The 26,005-nt window shown below is 35.7% G+C and overlaps 1 protein-coding gene across 4 annotated transcripts in view; it reads left to right on the forward strand.

Moving 5' to 3' along the window:
- TENM1 (teneurin transmembrane protein 1) overlaps positions 1 to 26,005 on the forward strand; it is an 803,989-nt gene that overhangs the window by 317,807 nt on the left and 460,177 nt on the right. For all 4 annotated transcript variants that reach the window (XM_059050038.2, XM_059050032.2, XM_059050043.2 and 1 more), the window contains 2 exons: positions 331 to 591; positions 2,220 to 2,276. In XM_059050038.2, the coding sequence (XP_058906021.1) occupies positions 331 to 591; positions 2,220 to 2,276 (318 nt within the window). The remainder of the gene's footprint in view (positions 1 to 330; positions 592 to 2,219; positions 2,277 to 26,005) is intronic.

A 26,005-nucleotide genomic window follows, 5' to 3' on the forward strand; every position in this document is an offset into this window, starting at 1 on the left:
TGTTAAAGGACAGCTCTCTACACTTTATACTCCCCTGCACTCACGTATTTCATTACATTTGTGCAACCTAAAATTGTAGGTATAAAGCTATTTCGGGCATGCTTTTTCCAGAACCTTGTAAGAATCAACAGGAGCATCATTTTAAGCTACAGAAATGCAAAATAAGCACAGAATCCTAGCTACCATAAATATAAAGTCCAGAATTCTAACTTGGCAAAGACACATAAATACTAGCAATGGGGGAGAGGGACATAAGGACAAAAAGGTCGAATTTTACCAGGTATTTCTGTATGTTTATAAACCTTTTCTCTGAACTTTGTGTCTTCTCAGAGATGGAATTTTGTGAAACCCCTCACACTCTGTGCTCTGGCTACCAGACAGACATGCACAGTGTTTCTCGGCATGCCTACCAGCTAGAGATGGGGTCCGACGTGGACACGGAGACAGAAGGTGCCGCCTCACCTGACCATGCGCTGAGAATGTGGATAAGGGGGATGAAGTCAGAGCATAGTTCCTGTTTGTCCAGCCGGGCCAACTCTGCATTGTCCTTGACCGACACTGACCATGAAAGGAAGTCTGATGGAGAGAATGGTAATAGAACTATCTATATTGTTTACATAAAACTCAGAGAGGATGCAGGTTTTAGCCTTTGATTTGTTTTCCTTCCCTATGTCTGCCTACCCTTCATTTCGTCTGCAGAATGGAGATGCAGGTTACCAGGGTCCCATGGACAAGGCATGTACCTAAGTATCTGGCAAATAGACACATTCATTTACAATAATAGATGAAGTACTTTTTATTTCTGGTGATTCCCCCAAGGGAAAGAAATCTCATAGAGTCAGCAGTATTGTGCATGTCTTATTCATTACTCACCTTTTATTTTCATCTTTATTTTCCTGTGCAATACTAGTGATATTTATTTTAGAAGTACTCATGTCATGTATTTTGGCTTTGTATCAATATATGAACAATGAGACGAACGGCTGTATAGCAAGCTTATTCTGTATGTGCTCTCTATTTTGATTCAGATTAACCTGTCAAGTGTACAGACACAGGCAAATTAACCAGATTGGACTGAAATGATTAAAAAAAACCAGAGGATAAACATCAGCCATTTGCCAGACAATAAGTAGTAACAGCAGTATCATGAAATTGTAGTTATATATTATTTTCTTACAACTTTTAGACATGGAAAAGTTTTGTCATTTTGATTTGTTGGGAAGAGGTTAATTTATTTTGTTGTCTGCTTTTCTGTCCCCACCGAAGAACAAAGTCCTTTCATAAAAATCACATTAATGCTTATTAAACACATTAATCTCATCTCCTCCTCATTCTGTTTGTCTAAATTTGACAGGTCCCATCACCATGACCACAAAGCCTGGTCTGTTAGCAGTGGCTAATAAGTATTTTCTCAGGTGCCAGAGAGGTAGCCAGTAGCCCTGTACCTGCAGCTTTTTCTATTCTATCCTCCTCTGCCTCCTTCAGCCTGTAGGAGACATTGGCTGCAAGGATATAATCAGGAATGACATTTGTAATATCACTAAATATCCTATCACCAAATACCCTTGAGGGTCTTGATATTTTAGGTTTATTTTCATGTATGTATGTATGTATTGTTGACTTAGGCGAGGAGTGTAGAGGAGGTGAAGTGTGGAAGTGAGAAGGGAACATATTTGATCTATGTCATGCATATTCATGTAAGTGAAGCAGCATTAAGATGGAAGTTGGGAGACTTGGACTAGTCCCTTCAGTTTTGGGGCTTCAACTGTCAAACAGGAAAAATAACGACCAAATTTATGTGAAATGGGGTGGTAGAGGCTCTCCTGTATTTCAAAGACTTATTGTTCTTCCTCATCTCACTCCTGACATAAGGAAGTTATAGCCAGTTCACTGGGTTGAAACATTAAAATAAAAGGAAGGAATTTCCCCGTAGGGCTCCACCATTCTTCTACTCCTGCAAGACCCTAGGTATGGGGTTTCTTCTGGGATGATGAAACTTCTGGAATTAGATAGTGGTAGTAGTTGCACAACTCTGTGAAAATACTAAAAGCCACTGAATCGTACACTTTAATAAGAGTGTGAACATTATGGTATGTGAATCATATTTCACTGAGTTTGTTATTTAAAAAATACTACTGGATGAAGGGTAAGGAGTGAAGATTGAAGAATCCCAGATGACTTGGACAAGGATTAATTAGTAAAAATGTTTGCTATTACAGGTTTTAAATTCTCTCCTGTTTGTTGTGACATGGAGGCTCAAGCTGGGTCTACTCAAGGCAAGTGTTTCCAAATATTTGATGACAAATTATTTTACCTCACCCCATCCCTGACACCCACCCTACAACATTCAACCCTGCCCGTATGATAAACAACACACAGGCCTGGTTAATTAACCTGTCAAAGATTAGTTTATTGGTAGCTTGTTGGTTTGCTTCCCTCTGGAAGACTTCAGGTATGTGTATGTTGATAGTAATCAGGAGGTGCGGGGGGAGCTAGGTAGAATAGGGAAACGTTGATTTAGCATGAGGGCAGAGATTTAAATCAGGTTGGGTTGGTTTTGGCCTCATGACTTTCTGTTCTATCGATACATTATCTATGATTTTTTGCATGACTCTAGCCATTAACATAGTATAGTTCAGATACTGTCATAACTTTACACCTAGCAAATGGTCTTGGTCTTTTCCTTCCAGTGCTCTGGCTTGGCTTAAGAATCACACGATACCCATGTCATCAATTATAAATAACACCTTCCAATGAAGGAAATGGCGTTCATTCTTTTCTGTAGACCTGTTTTTATACTGTGTCATTCCTCAGTGAGGGGGACATTGGTGTCCTTTTGCTTTTGCCTTCATTGTGCTCATTGGGCTTTGCCCCTTTGCAGAGGGATACTGAAAGCAATATTTATTAATGATTTTAATGAAAATCAAACACTTTGTAGCAGAGGGAATCCTCACATCTGACCACAGGGCAATGACTCAAAATAAGCGAGGAACTGGGGGAAATGGATCAGAGGGAAGATATATTAGAATCAGCTTCATCAAAATGCACATTATCCTCCCCTTCTTCCACCATGAGAAGTGCTTACTGTGATGAGCCACTATACACACTGTGCTCACGTGCCACATCCCTTGGCTGTGTTAGGAACCTTCAGGAATGTTTGGGGCTGTTCCGTTTCGTTTCGCCTTCAGTCTATAATCACTTCAGTCTATAATCAACCATCTACCTTGATCATGTAACACTATTTACTGAGACAGAGTTGGAAGACTCAGGAGTAAAGGCCGTGTATCCTTTCTTTTCTTTATAGGTTTATTTTCCTTATGATTTATTTTAGGAACTGGATGCGCTACCACAAAATTGGGCAGGGCGTCAATATAAAACTATGATCCACTCTGCTAAAAACTAGTCCTTAACTGTAAGCCTCTTTTGACCCAATGTGCACCTCCAAGGAGGATTTCAATAGAACAGAGTGATAAAAAGTTTGTATTGTGAAGCCAGACAGCTTAGATTTAAATCCCAGCTGTGTGATCTTGGGAAAGTTGTCTAAAGTTTCTGTGCCTGAACTTCATCATTTGTAAAACAAGGAGAATATTACTATCTACCTCTAAGATTTTGTGATGATTGAATAAATTAAGGTATATAAAGGTTTAGAATAGTACTTGTAACATATAAGTACAATAAGAATGTTCACTATTCTTACTGATCAGCACTTCACAATTTCCAAACACACTTTTAGTATCTTTATCTCATTTCATCCTCATGACCCATCTGTGGAATGATTCTATTGTTAACAGCATTTTACATAGGAGGAAGAGTTAAACAGCAATTCAGAAACAAGTTAGCTAAATACAATTGATTGTTTTCCAAATAGCCACTTTTTTCCTCCCTTGGATCATGAATAAATATAAGATAGGAACTTGAACAACTTTTCTCTACTCAGAGTTCTGTAAGGTTTACTCTGCTCCTACTAGTAATTTTCAGTAAGGAGTATACAATTTGGAATCTTATGACCTAGAGTAAGATTTCACCAATTTCGATTCCAAAAATTTTTCAGTCAGTGCTAACCAGGCCTGGCCTGCCTTCAACATTTCCATAGATTCTCACAGAGGAGGTTTGAGTTGAGAGTGTAAATGGCTTTTCTAAAAACATGTTAATTTGAAAAAACAAGTTATTTTTAACAAATTAACATTTGTGTGCAAATGTGGCTATTTATTTCCCATTGATCTCATACATTCATGAAAGCAGGCCTAGCAAGGAATCTATTTCAGTAATTTGAGTTTCTATATACTATGTTTGAAAAGAGTAAATAGCTTAAAATCTGGGGGATTTATATACTTCACTACCTCAGACTCCATGCCACTCCATCCCTGTGTTTCAGTTAGTGTCAAGGACATTTTATTTTGTTTCTGTCTTCCTATACATTCTGATTTTTAGATTATTGATGAGGCAATGGACACAATATCATGGATCGGTTTAGAATGATTTAAGCTTCACTCCTGTAAATTTGAGAGAGAAGTGAAGATAGGGGAAATTGTTAATTTGGGTGTCCTGTTCAACTGAGAAAGATTCTGAGATGTGATTTCAAAGACACTTTCAATTCTATCCATCCTGGGCTATGATGTCTTGGATTTTCTACTTATATTTCCAAAATCATGTCTATAAGGACTTATTTCTTTCATTTAATTAATTGATCAAGGCTTTGAAAATATTTATTTTTTCTCATTTTCGTAAACTCTATTTGGTTACCCTTAATTGAATTGAAGTTTCTGATATGCTTTAACCCATGAAAAATTAAAATAAATAACCTTCCATTTCAGTACTGAAACAGACTGAGAGGTCTGCAGTACAAGGAAGGGAGAGCAGCAGGTAACAGAAGAGAATGTGGATTTCTCGTCTTTCACAGGGCAATCAGAACACTAATGCACTTTATTTCCGTTCCCTGAAATTTGTCCTAAGTAAACCCTTTGTTGTCTATTGACGCTTAATAGGCTGTTAGGAAAAATGCAGATTTACTCAAGTTAGCTTCAGCCGGAGGCCCATGAGCAGGACACTTTGATATCAGTCATAATGCTTTATTCATTTTACTCCTTTTCTACTCCCATTCCACGTTACTACCACCCTTACTATTCATTATAGTCTAATACTTGAGTTGTGTATTTTCTATCTTCATGATGGTTTTTAATAAGTACTAGATAGGAAGCTGCTTGAAGACAAAGCCTGGTTTATTCCATATTTTTGCTTCAGTACTTAGCCACTGGATCTGGAGCCCAGTAGGCACTAAATAAATGAAAAATATGCTTTGCTCTGAGGGGAAGAATTAAAGCTGAGAGATAATATATTTTGTAGATCTTCTCTAATAGAAATGCTACAGTGGGTCAAACCTCTGGTCATCTAACACACAACTCTGCCTCTGACAGGTGATCCAGTGGGCTTTTCTTAGAAGTATTTGGCAGTCCTACTTGAGCATTAGCCTCAGTGATTAGGGTGTTCCTCAATAATTACATTTGACTCTACATTAGGTTGGAGGAAAAAACTATATCAGCAGCTAAATCTGAATAATCAATTTCCAAGAATGTGTTTTTCACATATGGCCTAAATGAAACACTTGGATTAGAAAATGTGAAAATGAAATTGCTTATCAAGAAGCTAAATAGAGGGAAATAGGTAGAGAAAAGACATTTATAACCTTTAACTAATAAAGTATAAGCTGCAAAGAAATTATTTATGGCTATGCTCTTGTTGATAATGCTATTTCTGTGTAAGCAATATTTATTGCGCACTTACTCTTTGCCAGGCTCTGTATTGGAGACTGGGGATATATAAAAGATGACCAGTACACGATCTCCACCCTCAAGGAATTTACGGTCTAGTGGGCAAGATTGATGCCCTATTAATTAGGATTGTTTATTATTATTTATTATTGTTATTGCAGGTAACAGCTTGAGCTAACTTAAAGAGAGAAAAACAAATTCATAAAAAGGGCATGTGGATGCTTCATGGGACCAGGACAAAAGAAGGAACTAGATTAGAAGAATTGCCTGGGCTTTGCCTCTTGCTTCTGAATCCATTTCCTTCAGTCCTGTCTCTGCAGATTTACTTTCTCTAAATCTCCATCCACAAGGCAGGAATAAAACCTCATACAGTTCTCCAGTTTATATTTCTTCTGTTCAGGAAAGAAGTTGAGATTAACTGGATGTTTTTCAATGCCATTTCTAAATTCCAATGAGACAGATTAATTTTCCCAGCTTGAGTCAGATGTCTACCACTGGTCCCATCAGCTACAACCAGGGAGTAAGGTCAGCAGTACAAATGTTGCTTTCTGGGAACCCATCCACTGGATTCTTGGAGCAGTTTGCAATGCAGGCGGTCAGAGTCAAGTGGGCATGTATCCCCAGGGAGGTCTACCAGAGAAGATAAAGAGCTAACTTTAATACGATTTAGTTAGTACCCTGATAAAAAAAAATATGTGAAGCCTGCTATGAGAACACAAGGGATGTGAAATAATTTATTAAAGTAAAAATTGTTGTATTAATGCAATCTAAATAACAATGTTCTCCGGACGGTGAGTGATTAAGAACATGGACTGTGGTATAACGTAGACCTAGGTTTGTGCCCTGGTTCTGCCACTTTACTGTGTGTCCTTGGACAGGTAACTAAAGCTCTCCAAGCCTCAGTTTCCTTGTCTGTCAAATGGAGACATTATCTATTTTAGTTTTTGTATGTGAGGATTAAATGAGAAAATGGACATATAGCACTTTATAGTGTTTTATATTAAATTAAATGCTCAATAAATCTTAGTCGTGGTTATCTTTCACACAACAAGAATTTATTATGCATGTATTGTGAGGTAAGTGCTACAGGATGAAGTCTCTTTTATCAAGGATTAGCCAGACATGCAGTGTGGCTTCTGAAACATCTGGTGTCCCAGGAAACTCTAGCATAGCAGAGTTCAACCTACCTTCTCATTTCAAACTGGGTAAAATTCCTTGTACTTGTCTTACCTTAAATAATACATCATTTTAATAGCCAACAATCTTGTTCTGCTAAGTAGAAAAGACTATGATAGGGAATTCAATGAAGCACTTCAGACCTGGCTGAGGGTTAACTTTGTACTATTGTATGTCCTATTGTCATTGTAGTAGCCCCTTAAGTAGAGCTGGGATTTCAACTACTCAGAAGCCCCGTTGATTTCCATGATTGTTGGGCAGCTGAGCTCCCTATGCACTGCTCAGGAACTTTACAGGTAACGCATTATCTGATACAATCCCACGATAGCCAAAAAATCCGTTAGTAATACTCCCTATTGCTTCTGTACTGCATAAACCTGGTAATATACCATGTGCTACCAATAAACACCATACCATCACAGCCATGCATTTGTCGTTCTCAGAACCTGAATTGCTTCATCGGAACAGCGGGCAGGAGTGGTGAAAAAATAGTTAGCCTAACACCTGGGTTTCTTGAATGACATGTAATAGTTATACCCAAATGAGGAGTTATGCCTTCTGATATTTGACCATGTGGGGCCATTCATGTGCATTTAATGGAAGGGATTTGTTTGTTTTACACTTCTTTCTTTTGCTTTTTTTTTTGTTTGTTTTCCCTTGGTAGTGTAAGTTATACAGGACACTTCCATAGCCATGATAACAGTTCCTTGGGAACCATCTAAATGTCGAAGGAAGTGTGTGAAACAATGCAATGACTTGGTAATAGCTTTGGCAGGAACCCTGCCATATAACTGACATCCTAATGGCTCTGTTGGACCCATTAGGCATGTATAAGACAGTGCAGATGATTTTGTAATGGCTCCTTTGGAGATGTTACACAATCAGAGGAAGAGTAAGTCATTGGGATTACTTTATGTATGGGTGAGACACTTCTGTGATGACCATGATACTCTTACAGTTGAAAACAATTTTGATGATATTGAAATTTCAAGCCATTATAAAGTTAATATAACAAGCTTATATTTTCCTTTTTAGTAGGAAATTTTAACTACTATTTTTTTAGTATGAAAGTAATATCAGCTGATGGTTTAAAAATTAAAACAGTAAAAACATGTTTAATGTGAAAAATCATCTCCCTCTTTACACTTCTATATAAAGTATAAAAGTCATAGGATTACAAAGATTCCATCGTGCATATGCAAGAAAATAAAAATTATTAACCAGCATATAAATCTTTTAGGTAATTTTTTAACTAGGACTTCCAATTGTATCACCAGGGCAAGAAATTATCAAGACACTCGTGAGAGGTAGCCAGTGTTAACAGTGTATTATGTATCATTTCCCAAATGTTCTGTACGTGTACAAATGGGATAACATAGTAAAAAAAAGACCAATAACTTTTTTCTAGTTAATATTATACCTATATAATATATAATATTAAATATATAAGTATATAATAATAAGTTATATCTATATAATATATATAATATTATTATCTAGTTAATATTATATTTTCCCATGTTTGCAGTATAGATCTGCCTTATTCTTTGTTTTTTTTTTTGCCATGCTGAGTGGCTTGCGGGATCTTAGTTCCCTGACCAGGAATCGAACCCAGGCCCCGACAGTGAAAGCGCCGAGTCCTAACTGCTGGACCACCAGGGAATTCCCCTGCCTTATTCTTTTTAATAGCTGTATAGTATTCTGTTTCTGTATGTATCATTTTTTACTTAGTCCTCTGTTTATGGAAATCTAGGTTTCCAGGGCTTTGATATTAAAAACAATGCTGTACTTAACATCTTTGTACACATCTTTTTGCATACCTGTTGGATAATTTCTTAGAAGTAGAAATGATGGGCCGAGGATATGTACATTTGACATTTTTTATAGATATTACCAAATTTCTCCTTTAAACAACCAGTTTATCTTCCTACTAATGCTATATACTACAATGCGTCTATTTTCCTGTATCCTTTTTAACACTGGCAAGGAATGAAAAAGATTTCTAAAACCCAATCTGCTAGATGAAATATGGTATCTTTTTGTGCTGTTATTTTGCAATTTACTTATGAGTGAGCTTGGGCATCTTTTTGTATGTTAATGGACCATATACATTTCTTTTTCCTAAATGGTCTGTTGACATCCTTTACCAATTTTTTCTATTTCTTTTTAAATTAATTTTTTAAGTTGAAGTACAGTTGATTTACAAGGTTGTACTAATTTCTGCTGTACAGCAAAGTGACTCAGTTATATGCATACATACATTCTTTTTTTATATTCTTTTCCATTATGGTTTATCCCAGGATATTGAATATACTTCTCTGTGCTATACAATAGGACCTTGTTGTTTATCCATTCTATATGTAATACAAATTTTTGTATTTCTTACTAATTTTCAAGAACATTTTATATATAAGAGGTAAAAAAAAAAATATCTTGAATGCATTATGCATTTTTCCTAGTTTGTCATTTGCCTTTTGAAATAGGTTCATATGATGCATTTGTGTTTGTAGATATAGAGCTTTATATTTTTAAGTGGTCAAATTCAACCATCTATACTTTATAGCTTATGGAAGTATATGAAGATTAGATAGATAGATAGATAGTAGGTAAAGATACAGATATAATTGTTAACAATATTATAATGTCCCCAATTCTAATAGTAAACTGCTTGAAAATTTATTTTAATTTTAGGTAAGACTATAAATACTTACATACAGGTCATAAATCTAGATGGATGGTATGCATGCATGTAGTTGGCATCATGGTGATATTTACCTGAAAACAGACTTCAGTGTGGAAGTAGTTTCAGTATAAATACAGCATAAATAATATAATTTTAAAATTAGATTTAGGTTAGACTTCATGATTGATCTTGATATATTGTTTAATCACTTATTTATTAGTACATTAAATAATATACTAATGAGTAGTGTACTAAGAAGCCAAAATGAGTTAATGTGGGGAATTCCCTGGCAGTCCAGTGGTTAGGACTCAGCACTTTCACTGCTGAGGGCCCGGTTTCAATCACTGGTCGGAGAACTAAGATCCTGCAAGCCGTGAGGTGAGGCCAAAAAAAACTCAACCAGCCAACCAACCGAACAAACAAACAAGCAAAACCCAAAATGAGTTAATGTGCTTACAGTACATCATGTTACTTTATAAGGATCCATGCAAGTTGATATTTTAGTTGAATTAAAACATAGGCATGTTCATAGTATTTTAAAATATATTAGTTAAAATGAAAATATGTCTCATAAAAATCTAGAACTAATGAATAAATCCAAGAGCCAATTCTGGGATGGTGGGGCAATAAAATAGATAAGACAATCAAGAAAATGGGAGAAGATAAGAAATAAGCATGTCAAAATAACTATAAATAAAGAGGCAACTGATTCATAAGAGACTACTTTGTGTACTTCTTTTAAGATATGCTTGAAAACATGGGAGGAATAGATGATTTTATAGAATAAATATGAATGACCAAAATGCTCTGAGAAGGTAGATAAATATAAACTTTCTAATTTATATTATAGAAATAAAATTTCTAAAGAACCACCCAAAGCAAAAAACGTAGCAGATCTAGACATTTTCATAGACAAAATCTGCCAAAACTGTAAGGGACACATACATCATTTCAATGCTACTTAAATGTTTTCAGAGCATAACAAAAGTGGAAGCTTCCAAATCTTTTTTTAATTTTTTGAAAGGAAGAAAAGCAATGAGATCTAAAGCAGAAAAAGAAATCACAAAGTCTACAAACCAGTTGTAGTTGTGAATACTGATGCAAAATTTTTAAGTAAAATACTGGCAAACAAGGTCCAGCGATATAGTAAAAGAATAATACACTACAACTAAGTGCAGTTCATGCTAGGGAATGTAAGGATAGTTCAATATTAGGAATTCTGTTACTCTAATTTATCATATGAATAGATAAGTATAGACAAACCATATGAAAAGTTGCATAGATGACAAAAAGGCATTTCATAAAACCCAATGTTGTATTAAAAAACACATAATATTCACTCTCTGCTTGATACTGTTAAGTATTTTAGATATTAATGAGTTTAATTCTCACAACCACTCTATGACTTAGGTACTAATAACATCCCCATTTACAAATGTGGAAACTGAGGCACAGTGAGGATAAGTTGAAAGTCATTTAGCTAGTATGTGGCAAAGCCAGGATTTAAACCCAGTCCGATTCCAAACTCTTGCATTTATCCACTATAGTATACTACTGCTCATTAATTTTTGATAGAGACTCTTAATTTTAAAAAATATATAATATATATAATTTCGTATGTAAGATCACAAAATCCAGTTTTATTCTAAGTGAGGAAACACTACAAAGATTTCTGTTAGAGTCAAAAACAGAACAAGGATGTCCACTTTCACCAATTACTTTAAACTTATAATGAAGGTAGCAACTGTAGCCATGAGAAGAGAGACTGAACTGAGAGGAATAAAATTAGAAACAATGAGGTCAATTATTATTTGTAAGTTATACAGTTGTATATCTAAAAATATCTAAGAAAACTGAATAATAAATTAATACAAATGATAAAAATTCAGTAAATTAATTTGGTATAACATTAGGACACCAAATTAATAGTTTTCTTCCATACAAATCACAACCAATTAGAAAATGTGGTTGAATAAATTATTACTTTTACCAAAGCAACAATGACAACCAAAATGCCTAGGAATAAACCAGCAAAAAGACCAAGACACACACTCATATACACATACATTTACACACACAAACACAGACACACACACAACAATGCTATTGAGGAATATAGAAGACAACATGAATAAATGGAAAGCCTTTCCCTGTGCTTGGATGATAAGTATCACTATCATAAAATTCTCCCTAAATTAATCTGTAATTCTAACATAGCTCCAATAACAATATCAATTGGTCATATAAAAACTCTGATTTACTGGCGCTAATGTTCAAATTGGGGGAAAAAAGCCAACATGCAACAATACCTTGAAAATATTTGGAAAAAAAAACATAACGTTGTGATAATAAGTTTGCCAGATGTTTAAATATATTTAAGTTCATTTTAATTAAACTAATATTCTAATACATGAATAAAGTGTTAGAATGGCAAAGGAAGCCTGCAAATGGACCCAATACAAATAGGAATATAATATATGATAATGATAGCATTTCAGATCAATAGGGAAAACATGGATTGTTTAAAAAAGGTGTTGAGACAATTGGGTAGCTGTCGAGAAAGCAATAAAATTGATTCTCTACCTCACTCCCTACACCAAAATAAATTCTGGTGAATCAAATTTTAAATGTGAAAATAAATAGTAGAAGGAAATATGGGAGAATTTTGTCCTAACCTTAGAGTAGGAAAGCTTTTATAGATATAGCAACAAAAAAAAAGAAAAAGAAAAAAGAAGCCATAAACAAAAATGTTGTCATGCTATCTTTATTAGCATCCAAAGACAAAGGGTTAATTTCTCTTATGTAAAAAGTACTCATAGTCAATAAGAAAAAAGCCTCAACAATAAAATGAAAAATAAAGTGACTCTAGACCATAGAAAAGGAAATAAGAATGGTTCATGAGCATATGAAATATGTTAACCTCACTCCTAAGAGAAATGCATAATAGAACTATGTTATTTATCACTGATCACATTGGAAATAAAAAATTTGATAATATACTTTGTTGGTAAATGTGTATAAAATGTTGGTTATAGGAGTATAAATAGATACAATCTCTATGAAAGAAAATTTGGCAATATCTAGCAAAAAATATACCTCCTTTTACTTAGCAATTTCACTTCCTGGAATGTGTCCTACAGCTAGTCAATGGGTATGCAGTGAAACGTGTGAGGATGTTCATAGTAGCATCATTTGAAATATCAAAAAATCAGGGATATCAATCAAAATGTAAATCAATAGGAGGGTAGTTGTATAATTTATGATAGAGTCATGCAATGGAATACTCTGTAGCCTTACAAAGAGTGAATATACATGGTGGAAGGAGAAGTGGAATGCTTTAGCAGGAATTGCACAGGGGGATTTCAACTCTATTGACACTATATTTATTTGCATATTTATTTATAATATTTTATTTCTTAAACTAGGTGGTGGGGTACATTGGTGTTTACATTATTGCTCTTTATACTTTTTTATGAATGTCTGAAACATTTTTTCATAAATTTAACACAAACAAAATGAGACAACTATGATCGAAGTAAAACAATCTTCAACATACATCATTAAACAAAAACCACAGGGTTTGAGTCATCGTATACAGAAATGGCCTTTTTGTCTGTGACCCAGAGTAAGAAATAAAATTTACATTGTGACCCAGTTCTCAATGAATCTATAAACAAAAATAAAAACTAGAAAAAATTTTCATAAGACAATACTACCCTTACTATGAACAGTGCACTCTGACATTTTCTGTTGTTTTATTTCATGTCATTCTAGTGTTAACTGTGATCCAGTAAATTTATTTCTTAACCAATTCATAGGTCACAACCTGCAATTTAAAAACTGTGGTGTCCGGTACACTACACTTGATGTGTGATTTTTAATGGAACAACATGTATATATGCTTGTAGATGTATAGAATTTCTCTGGAAATATTAACAATAAATGGATTATTCTGATTGCATTTGTGGAAGGGAACTAGGTAACTGTGGGATAGGGTTGGAGGGAGATTTATTTTCATCTGTGCTCTTTTGTACTTATAGAACTTTGTACCATGTGTTATTAAAATTTTTAATTTAACATAACTAAAAAGTAAATAAAATGACAGTGGTATCAAGGAGGAATGAATCCAACTCACTTGCTTTCTAGACCACTTTTTAAAAATTACCAAATGTAAACTAGATAGCTAGTGGGAAGCAGCCACATAGTACAGGGAGATCAGCTCCGTGCTTTGTGACCACCTAGAAGGGTGGGATAAGGAGGGTGGGAGGGAGATGCAAGAGGGAAGAGACATGGAGATATATGTATATGTATAGCTGATTCACTTTGTTATACAGCAGAAACTAACACACCATTGTAAAGCAATTATACTCCAATAAAGATGTTTAAAGAAAAAAAAGAAAAATAACCAATAATTAATTGCTGCTTACAGGGTTCTTTCCAATGTTTGAAAATAAATGAAAAAAATAAAAGCTTCCCTAAAAAAAAATGAGCACAAGATTGTTAAATATTCCCTTTATGGCAATCTCCAGGTGTAGCTCTTGATTTATTTCTTTAACACAGCTTTTTTGGTGTGTGTTCCTTGTAAAAATAAGATGAGAAACAAATCTGTTAGACCAAGGGTAATATTTTGCTCTTTACATTACTATTAAGTCACTTGCTCATTTTAACTGTCATTATGAAATCAGAGACCCATCTATGGAAGAGCCATATTCTTCTATTTACTTGGAAAAAAGCTATGTTTGGAGATTGTTTCTGTCTTACAGATAAAGTAAGGAAGGCATGGAAGTATTGTTATCCAGCCGACCAGCAGTTTTATGTTTAAAAATTGTCTGCCAAAATTAGATGTTTTAAAACAAAGGCAGCTGAGAATTTCAAACCTTTCATGTACTATATACCATACTACTTTCCTCTGAAACCAAAAACATGTATTTGTCATTTAACAGTTTCAGCGGTGTACACATAATTGTGTTTGCATGAACAAATGACTATTATACTAGGCAGTTGACTTTAAATAGCATTTCTTTATTCTCCAAGGTCTGTATTTTTAATTTTTTGTTTTCAGTTTTATTCTCCTATCATCTAGAAATTTGTGTTTAAATAATTTTCATTTATTTTGTTGTTTGTAAGTGCAAAGCTAGTTTTTTTGAGATAACTTATCTTTTATTTTCATTGTCCCTTGGCAAGTTTATATTCGCTGAAATAATCCTGCAGCTAGAGAGATTGTGTGGCCTGTAGAAATCTTCTGTGCAAAAGTTTAATAACTTTTACTATGAGAAAATTGGCAGCCTTGTGAAATAATTCAAGCATTTCTCTTCTACCACATTTTTTATAAACCTTGGGTTACCTCTGCTAAAGTAGGGCCAAGACAAGAGAAGGTTAAAACTAAGGGAGTATCTCATTTCCTGATGAATTCGTGAGTTCTCTGTGCTTACTTCACCTGGCTTCCAGATTACCATGCTCCTAGTTTTCCTCTTATCTCAGTAGTCACTTCTCTGTGTTATTAGCTGATTCTTCCTCTTCTCTCTGACCTTTTAATACTGCAATGTCCCAGTTCTTTGTCCTAGAGTCTTCTCCATTTACACTCACTCACTGAGTGATCTCATTTGGTCTTGATGCTTAAAACACCGTCTAATACACAAATGAGTCCCAAATTCATATCTCAGCCAAGACCTCTCTTCCAACATCCACTTTCAACTTACTTGATGATTGCACCTTGATGGCTAATGGGTATCTTAAATTTCACTTGTCCAAAACTGAGCTCCTAATCCTCCCTCTACTTCAAACTTGCTCCACTTGCAGGCTCGCCCATTTCAGTTGATGGAAATGCCAGCCTACCACTTGCTCAGGCCAAAAACCTTGGCATCGTCCTGAAAGCTCTCTCACTCTCACACCTTACATCCACTCTACCAGCAAACACTGTTCCTTTACTACCAACACTACTGCTATCACCCTTGTCCAAACCACTGTCATCTCTCGCCTGGTTAATACCCCCAATAGGTCTCCCTCCTTCCTAGAATGGTCCTTTTAAAATGTCAGTCTACTCTGCTTAAACATATTGCAGTGGCTTCTCATTTCCCTCAGAGTAAAATATTTACAGTGGTCTAAAATTCCCTCCCTGATATCTCTGTGACCTCACTTCCTTCTACACTTCCCCTTATTATTTCTGCTCCCATTTCAATGGCATCTTTGTCCCTCTCCAGAAAAACGGGAGCACACTTCTGTCTTAGGGACTTTGCCTTAGCTAAGTCCTCTGCTTGGAACTCTCTTCCTCCAGATCTTGCATCTTTAACTCTCACACATCCTCAAGTCTTTGTTCAGATGTCTCCTTCTCAGTGAGGCCGACTCTGACCCATACTATATAATACTGCAACTTTCACCCAACCCCAAACTCCCAATACCCTTTACCCTGCCCTTTTTTCCCCCATAGCATGTATCATCTTCTATATAATTTACTTATGTACTTGATGATTGTTTATTGTCTGTTCCCCCCATCAGAATTACAAGTTCCACAAGGGCTGAGATCCTTGTCTGCTTTGTTCACTGAAGTATTTAAAGCTTCTGTCAGTAGAATAGTTTTGGACACTTAGTAAGTATTCAACAAATATTTTGAACAAATAAATAAATATAGAGATGTAATTCTTGCTATATATGTTTTGACTGTGTCTTTGCACAGAACTGAATAACTGTTTTTGATTGATTTGAACTGTTATTTCTTGCACAATTGATTTTCTTAGCACCTTGTCTATATGCGTAAACCAATTTGGTTTCTGAATGATTTCATCAGTCAGCTCAATAAACTCAGTAGTTTTTAAACCCCTTTGTTAATAGTTGAATCAGTCAGACCTGTTTACTTGTTTCCTGGATTTGTTTAGTTTCAGTTTGTGAGGACTGTACTGGCTTTTATAGGTAAAATATTCAAGCTAATTTATGCATGGAAAAACCACTTCAATTGATATGCCAAATCAATGCATGTAGACATAACCATATTCAATCACAATTAGACTACAAGTCAAATGAGTATTGTAGGAGAACTTTATAGTCAGCATAGTTCGTTTTAAGACTAAGAAATAGCAAATACCAATCGGTTGCGTATCCATAAATAAATAAGTAAGCGCATACATATATCTTTTTGAGTGATTTATGAAAATAAGCAAGTCAAAAAAAAAAAGAACATAAGCAAGTCAATCAAAATTGTCAAACAGTTTGATTCATTTAAGACATTGCCTAAATTGATATGTTGTCTGACTGAATTGCCTGGTCATTCTGGTGGAAGTTATTGAACCTTTTGTTTATGAAGACACAACCATATTTTGTCAAATGACGCATCAATCGATTTTTTTAAAAACCATTCCAATTAGAATTGATCAATCAATTCAGTCAAAACTGAAATGTGAGTCTATAGGACAGTCAAGTCTAAATTAAAACTAGGATAAGAAATTATATGAAGATGTTAAAGTGAGATTTTACTAATCCTGAGTCATGTCAGAGTTTGAGGAAGTGTCTGTACAAGTTGAAAAAACAGTGGGAAATGAAATTTCAACATTTCAGCCTTGAAAGAGTCATGAACCCATCAACTCATGACATTTTCACCAGTTCTCCCATACTTACTGGTGTCAAAACAGTGCCACAACCGATATTGAAGTACCTCAGGAAGGAAAAGCGAGACAAAACCAAACAAAACAACCACAAAAAAGAAAGAAAGGAAACAGTAGCTCTATGGATTAAGTACTTGATATATATGTGTTTACTTAACCCACAACATATGTACATAAATTATTTTAACCTTTGGCTGCTTTCATTTTAGTCCTGGATCTGTAGGATACCGTTTATTAATTTGTATAACTTGCACAGGAAGCAGTAAGGATTTGGAAAGTAATTTTATCTTTTCCCTCAAGTGTAGTTTTCTCCCTGAGCTCTGTCATTTGTACATCAAACTAACACTGCCATTTTTATCAGCTTCAGCCACAAGAAGGTTTATCAAGGTGTTTCTGTTTCACTTCTTGTTTCTAAGCAGCTGCCTAGAACTGGAGTCACGAGTCTGCTAAATTGGGCAGTCATTTGGAACTTGTTTTTATCACGTTCTTCTAAGAACCATAATTTTCTAAAAAGAAATTAGCCCAAGGTAAATCTCAGCAGAAAAGTGGTTTTTTTCTGATAATGGTTTGCCTCCAGTGAAGAGGTTGGTCTTTACCCACAAGAACTAGAAAGAATAATTTGGACATATTTTCTTGCACCTTATACCTTGGGCCTGTGAGACTTAAAGAAATATCTTGCCTTCCAACAAGTTAAGTTGCAGTTGTTCCAGATTGAATTAGTGTAAATAAAATAGAAAGAAGAGCCCTAGCAAATCAATACTGCATTGGTAGTAAACTGGAAAATACTGACAAATTATCCTTTTAGGCCTTAGCGAGGTTTAATCTAAACATCGTTTTCTCCTGACAGTACGAGAGAGAAGAGGGTAATTTATTACACAGTCCTGATATGGATGAGAAAAGACTGCTGCTTGTTCCTAACTGTTCTGGCTCTTTCCCTCTCCATGCCAGTTCAATTCTTGTTTTGCTTCAGAAAATCATTCTCCAATAATATATTTATAGGTCTTGTAACTTTAATGCATAGCAATTGCTGCCTTATCATGGTGCATTTGAGTACTTGCTAGCTTGTTTAAGAATGTAGATTTTTAAGTGCCCCTTTGAAGCTCAGGTGTCTCTTAATCCCTGCACGAAGCATGTTCTTAAAAAGCGTCATATGCAAGTCTTTTCATAGTTTACCTGCTGTAGGGGATCAGTATATAAACTGATTTTTTAGAAAATCTGGTCACATTATCATGCCAATAATTACCCTGCTTCAAAGTTGATGATTTTCATGACTTGGGCTTTTTGTCTGCTGGATTTATTTAAGGTGGCCCCTATTTCTAGTGCAGTTAAAACTTATTAGCCATTTGCAGAAAAGGAAAAATTTGTGTTTTTTGATGGAAAAATATTAATATTTAGTGTTTCTTTCAAGTTTCTTACGATTTTAATTGTATCATCATATAACTCTTATTCCATGTGATAGGTGTGAAGTTCAAATATGTGTGGGAGAAAAAATTAGGTCAGCAATTTGTTCATCTTTTTTTGTTAAATAAATTAGTTGTGTTAAATGTCACATTTTCTAACATGGATATGATAAAATAACATTTTTAATTAACCCAAGAGGTATATGGACATAAGAAAACCAAACACTTGCTCCAGGCAGGATCACTTCTCAAGATACTGCATTGTGAACAATATTTAAATTATTGGTTATATTTATCCCATGTCTTTTGCAAAACTTGAAGTCTTATATTAACAGTGCACCTCAACAGTTAGAGTAATAAAGAAATGAACCTCAAACTTTTCACACATTTTGGGGATAGTATATATATTAAGTAGTAATAAATGTTTTCCTACATGATGTAACCCATACCAAATTGAAGCCTTACTATGTTTAATTGCTCATCTAGACTCCATATTTAGACTCCCAGGTACCTCTAGCCAAAAGAGTAAAAAATTAAGATGGAAATGGTGAACATATTTACAAAAAGAGGAATTTTAGTAAGAAACTCAGTTAAATTTAGTTTTATTGGTTCAGAAGGGAAATAAATTTCTTTTGGAAAACATTTTCTAAAAGAGAAAAATGTATTATGGATATATGATTGGACTATTAAATATAAATGTTGCAATCTTAATCTTCTCTAGATCAAGCCATTGTGACAAGATTTCCCTATATAATTAGTAGCATGCTGCATATGCCAGTGAGTTAACAAGAGGAAAAGAATCAGTTTGATGCCTTAAACATAATTAACTACAATGTATGAATTTGCTTTACTTCAGATATTGTATGAAACATTATTACCATTTTGTGAGACTTCTAAAGTTATTAAACACTTTAAAATTCCCTTTGAGGGCAAGGTGTTGTTATAGGAAAGATACAGGGAGGTGTTGTGTGGGGAGAGATAAGGATTAAAAACAAATGTGGTCACAGGCCTTCTACTTAGCAACTTGTTTACTTGGACCTAATGGTGTTGATAAAAGTAATTCTGATGGCATTATTAGCCTACCTCTATACAACTAGGCCAATTGACCAAATATCAGTATTTTTTTCCCAATTGTCAAGACAGCCAATCACCACCCGTTTGATCGGATCACTGCACAGTTGATTCAATTCATTAGTTAAGATTGCTGAAATAAATCACACTTGGAGGAAACTCAAATGTAAGTTAGTAGGCAAGTACCATGTGGTGGAACAGTTCCATAAGAGCAAGCTCATCAAATGATTTCTGCAAGTCATTATTTATATCCAGAATTGATTCAGTGAGTAAAGTCATTTGAAGGGTCTTAAAGATACAAGTAGAAAAAGATGTTTTTAGCAATTTAAAGTGAAAACACTTGTTAGCATTTATTAAAGAATGTTTCAACACTAGAATTTATTTATTCAACAAGCATTTGTCAAGCACCTACCATATGCAAAGGACTGGGGACCCTAGTCCTAATGAATAATTAGGCATTTTCCCTGACTTTGAAAAGTTCACAGTCAGCTGGTAGGGTGGAGGAGCAGACAAACTAATAATTATGGTTTGATGTAGTAAGTTTTATAATAAAGATATAAGCAAAATGCATGCAATGAAAGCATAGAGAATAAAATAACAAACAGGGGAAATCTGGGAAGCCATCACACAGAAGGTGATATTTGAAGTATGAATACAGATTTACCAGGCATAAAAGGAAAGGAAGGATATTTCAGGCAGAGTGAACTGAATGTGCATAAGCACAGAGGCATTAAAGGGCATGGCATATTTTAGAAATTGCAAGAATTTGAGTCTGGCTAAGTGATAGCATACTAACAGAGACAGATAAAAGATGATACGTCAAGGTAATTTGGGTACAGTTTGCAAGGGCCTCATATGCTTGGCATTTTTCTCCTGAAAATATGGAGCTCCACCAATTTGTTAATGTGATAAGATTTGTACTTTAGAAAGACAACTTTAATGGCATTGCAGAATATTGATTGGAATTCATTCACTAATTCAACAGTATTTATTGAATACTTACCATTTGTCAAGCAAGTGGTAGAGATAAAAAGACCAATAAATCATAGCCCCTGCCCTAGAAAACTCAGCCTGGTTAGAAAGACAGATATGCAGATTACAATTCAACACAATATGTCCTTTATTATAACTATGCCCCAAATACAATGAGAACAGAGAGCAAAGAATGCCTAAGTTATCTTGAGGAAGTAAGATAACGTTTCAGAAAGTATGTTGACAGTTTAGCTAAGACTTAAAGAAAAGTAGAACTTTGTCACATGGCAGAGAAGAAAGATATTGTGGCATAAGGAAAATCTAGAGGTGACTTACATTTTTACAGTGGCATAGTAAAGTGGACCCTGCCCTTTCTTTTCTCTAAAATTACCCAAATACAAAAGGAGAATGAAAAGCAGAATAACCTTATGTCTGAATCACAATGAGTGGATAAAGCCTGCCAAGTGCCATAATGATCAAGGAGTGTGGGAAGATGCCTAGAGATGACTAGTTTTCAGACAAAGCAGAGCATACATTCCCAAAGTAATCAGCTCATACTGTGAAATAAACCAATAATCCTTTATTTAGAAAAATGAGAATAGGGTTATAGACTGTTGGTGGAAGCTTCCATGGGCCAAAGGGAGTTCAAGTCTGAATAAGGAAGCATGTACATACATCATCTTTGCAGTAATCATTTTGAGGAATGATAGAGGAGAGGGATTGAATTTTGAGTAGCCATTCAACTTCCAATATTCATTGACTGGAGATAAATAAAAGCTAAAACAATTGTCTCTTTCTGTTGCACAAACACACACACACACACACACACGCACACACACGCACACCCCATGTTGAAGGATCTTTATTCTGAACCAGGGAAAATTTCTGTTAGTCAGGAACAGTGCATTATCCTGTCCCCTACCTGAACCTATTACTAATAGCTGGTCTAGAAAGAACTAACCTTATTCAAAGATGAGTAAGAATCTAAATGGAACCAGAACATAATCTATACAAAGGAACTAGAAGAAAAATTAAAAATAGGGAAAACAAATGGCAGTTAAGCACTTGCTAGAGAAATATGACCCACAAGCAGAAAAAAGTTGGAACAAACAATATAGCCATGAAAGGACATAGTATATAAATCAGAGAGCTCAAAGAGAGTGATAAAGTTATAATCAAACAACATAAAGGGAAATAATGTGAGACAGTGAAGCTCATGAAAATAACAAAAGAGCAAAAAATAATCATGAAAATGAATAAAACATTGGAAGCAGCAGGAAGGAGAACAGACACTGCCAAAAATACAGTTAAGACACATGAAGAACAGAACAGAAAAAAGCAAAAGAAATTAATGGGATAAACAAATAGTTTTAAAGAAATAGAAAGTCAAATCTATTTAATGTGGACAAAGTAGATCCCATCTAAGTGCACATGTTATTCCCAAAGACAAGAACCAAACAAAAGTAACAAAAATATTGGAAGATAAAATTCAAGAAAACATTCTAGAAATTAACTTGAATTTGTAGGTTGAAAAAGCACAACATATCCCAGGAAAAGTGTTAAAAGGATGATCATTGAGACACACACTGGTAAAGTGTTGAGACTTCGAGAATCTTTAGCACATCTAGGTAAAACAGGGTGCCCTGAGACTACTTCACAATAAAGTTCAACACTAGTAAATAGTGAATCAGTGCCTACAAAGTCATTGGGGTAAAAAATAGAGCTCAAGAAATGTGAGGCAAGCAAGGTGTCTAGACCACTGAATTTAAGGTAGCACTCAATCTCAGGTGCCGACACTACTGTTCACAAAAGAGTTAATGCCTTCTTGAATTCTGTACTCTAGGAGCCTCACTTGCCTCTCCCTAATACCAGCCCCAGTTACTGGCTACAAAAGTATATAATATTTTATAAATATAAGTAAGTAATTTATAACTGCAAAGGTAACCATTCGTAGGTAATAGTAGAACTAAAAACAGAATACAAAACTTCCACATTATCAGAAGAAATATGCACACATAATACACACAGCAGAGAAAATATATACCATATCAATTAAGAGAAAAGAAGGCACCACTCTTAGCTCCTAGAGACACCTCTCAGGTCTTTGTCCTATAGCCTCTTCCATCTCAGCAACAGAGAACCTTCTTCACATTGAATCCCTTCTACTTCCTAATTTCTCTTATAATAAATTTAAACTTCCCTTCCTGGCATTTAAAATGGTCCATAATCTGAGTCCTCTTCATCTCTAAGTTAATTTCAACAATGTGAAAATTCTGTTATGGTCAGCTCTGTCTCTTTTTGATTTTACCTAGATTGTTCTACTGAGAATAGGCTTGAATCTTTTCTCTACTTAGGCATATCCTACCCTTTCTTCAAAGTGTATCTCATATATGGGGTCATCAGGAGTCTGCTTGTTATGTATTCTAGCCCACACTGACCTTTTCTTAACTCCTGCAGTACTCACATTTCGTTCTATCTCTGTTTTCTTAACTCTGTATACTATCTTTCATTGTTCTCTTTATGTGCGTGTTTGTGCACGTATTTTCCTCTGTCCCCATATAGTCTATAGGCTCCTAGACAGTAAGAATGCCTTATACAATCCCACAGGATTTAGCACAATGCTTTGTCTAATGTAGACATGCAGTATATGTAGTTATTCATTGATTTCAGGCAATGAGGCTAGTTTGTAATGTATTTGTTAGTCAAAAGGACCCTTGTTGATGCCTCTTCAAGTCAGACAATAACTGCCTTACCTGTCTATTCTGTAAATACATATATTTAATGAACTGTTACTAACCTAAATACATTATATGTTAGGCTCTTAGGTCCCTGTTTTGTTTTTGTTTTTTTAATTTTATTGATTTTCTTTTAAACTTTTTTTTTTTTTTTGCGGTATGCGGGCCTCTCACTGCCGCGGCCTCTCCCGTTGCGGAGCACAGGCTCTGGACACGCAGGCTCAGTGGCCATGGCTCACGGGCCTAGCCGCTCCACGGCATGTGGGATCTTCCCGGACTGGGGCACAAACCCGTGTCCCCTGCATCGGCAGGCAGACTCTCAACAACTGCGCCACCAGGGAAGCCCAACTTTTTTTTTTTTAATTAATTCATTTTTGGCTGTATTGGGTCTTTGTCGCTGTGTGCAGGCTTTCTCTAGTTGAAGCAAGCGGGGCCTACTCTTCATTGCGGTGCACAGGCTTCTCATTGCAGTGGCTTCTCTTGTTGCGGAGCATGGGCTCTAGGCACACGGACTTCAGTAGTTGTGGCACATGGGCTCAGTAGTTGTGGCTCACGGGCTCTAGAGTGCAGGCTCAGTAGCAGTGGCGCACAGGCTTAGTTGTTCCACGGCATGTGGGATCCTCCCGGACCAGGGCTCAAACCTATGTCCCCTGCACTGACAGGTGGACTCCCAACCACTGCACCATCAGGGAAGCCCCCTGTTTTGTTTTTTTCCCTCTTCCACACTTGTTTCCATATAGGTCTGTTTGGAAACAGAGAGGTACCTCTGATTTTGCTGAGTTAAGTTTTAAGTACATTTTTGCAATAATCCTATGTACTGCAAATACTAGGGGGTGGTGGTTTTGCACTTGAACTGAATTGATGAAGTGAGAGGCAGTTAAGGCTACTGTAGCAGGATGGATATACTTTTCAAGTAAATTGTACTTTTTCTTGTGGTTTCTAGGAAGTCTTATTCTCCTTACAACAAGCATCTGTATTTTTCCTTATTTTCTTGTATAAGTGTGTGTGTATGTATGTGTGTTTGTGCATACATGCATTAGTAATCTATATCAGTTAGTACTCTTCAGTTTGAGAGTGACGGATCACCTGATTTAATCCGGCCTAAGGACGAGGTGAATGTTGGACTTCAGGTTTATATTTGGCTTCAGATATGGCTTGATCAGGGCTCAATTTATGTCACCAAGATCTAATTTATCTCTGTTTCTTGGCTCAGGTCTACTCTTGGGGTCTTAGCTACATTGTCAGGCTATGTAGTGGTGACAGAAACTTTTCTGGAGCGGGGGGGGATATCTTCTTTCCCAGAAACTCTAGGAAATGTCTAAGTGCATCTCATTCCCTCTGGTTAGTGGTTAGTCATTTGCCCAACCCTGAACTAATCACCATGGCCAGAGGAGTGAGATTTGCTGATTGTTTAAGCCCATTAAGGGCCTACCTATGGAGCTGAGAATGAGATCAATCTCATCCAAAACATGAGAGTTGTAGAGGGGTAGTTTACAAAAAATTATTTAAGGTACAGTTTTACAAAAAGAAGGTTGAAAAGTACTGGCAAAAACAACAGCTCATCAACACTGTTGGGCTTAGTTGTTCTTTCTCCTGACCTGTGCTTAATATTGATACTCAGATTGCTACTGAGCCTCTTGTTTTTGAAGAATGTTCTTTGTTTTTTCAACAGCTTTATTGAGATATAGTTCACATGCCGTACAATTCACTGGTTTTCAGTATAGTCACAGTTATATGCAACCATAACCACAGTCAATTTTAGAACATTTTCATTACCACAAAAAGGAACTTCTACCCTTCTACCCTTCAAACCTCTAACTCTGTATCTCCCAACCCTATGAAACCACTAATCTGCTTGCTGTCTCTATAGATTTGCCTATTCTGAACATCTCACAGAAATGAAATCATATACTATGTGGCATTTTACATCTGGCTTCTTTCCCTTTGTACGTTTTCAAGGTTTGTTCATGGCATAATATGCATCAGCATTTCATTCCTTTTAATTGCCAAATAATGGTCCACTGTATGGATACAACACATCTATATATCTATCCACCAGTTCTTGGAAATTTTCACAGGGAGTTTACCCTTTTTTCTTTTATGTTTCTTTTGTTCCATCTTGCTGAATTTTTTTTTTTTTTTTTTTTTTTTTTTTTTTTTTTTTTTTTTTTTTTTTTTTGTGGTACGCGGGCCTCTCACTGTTGTGGCCTCTCCCGTTGCGGAGCAGAGGCTCCGGACGCGCAGGCTCAGCGGCCATGGCTCACGTATCCAGCCGCTCGGCGGCATGTGGGATCTTCTTGGACCGGGGCACGAACCCGTGTCCCCTGCATCGGCAGGCGGACTCTCAACCACTGCGCCACCAGGGAAGCCCCTTGCTGAATTTTTTTTTATCATCTTGGAGATTCATAGGCATCTATATCATTTTTCCCAGTTGAGAAGTATTTGTTCTCCTGAGAATGAGATAAATGTGGTTTTCCCTCAGAGGAGAATAATCTTCTGGTCATATCTGTGGTCATGAGTAAAGCTTTTCTCTACTCTCTGTGAGATGTAGAGCAGCTCCTAAAACAGTAACTTTCACACTTTTTTGGCAGTGATCCACCATAAT

The sequence above is a fragment of the Kogia breviceps genome, chromosome X, assembly GCF_026419965.1.
Source record: "Kogia breviceps isolate mKogBre1 chromosome X, mKogBre1 haplotype 1, whole genome shotgun sequence".
In the NCBI taxonomy this organism is placed as follows: Eukaryota; Metazoa; Chordata; class Mammalia; order Artiodactyla; family Physeteridae; genus Kogia; species Kogia breviceps.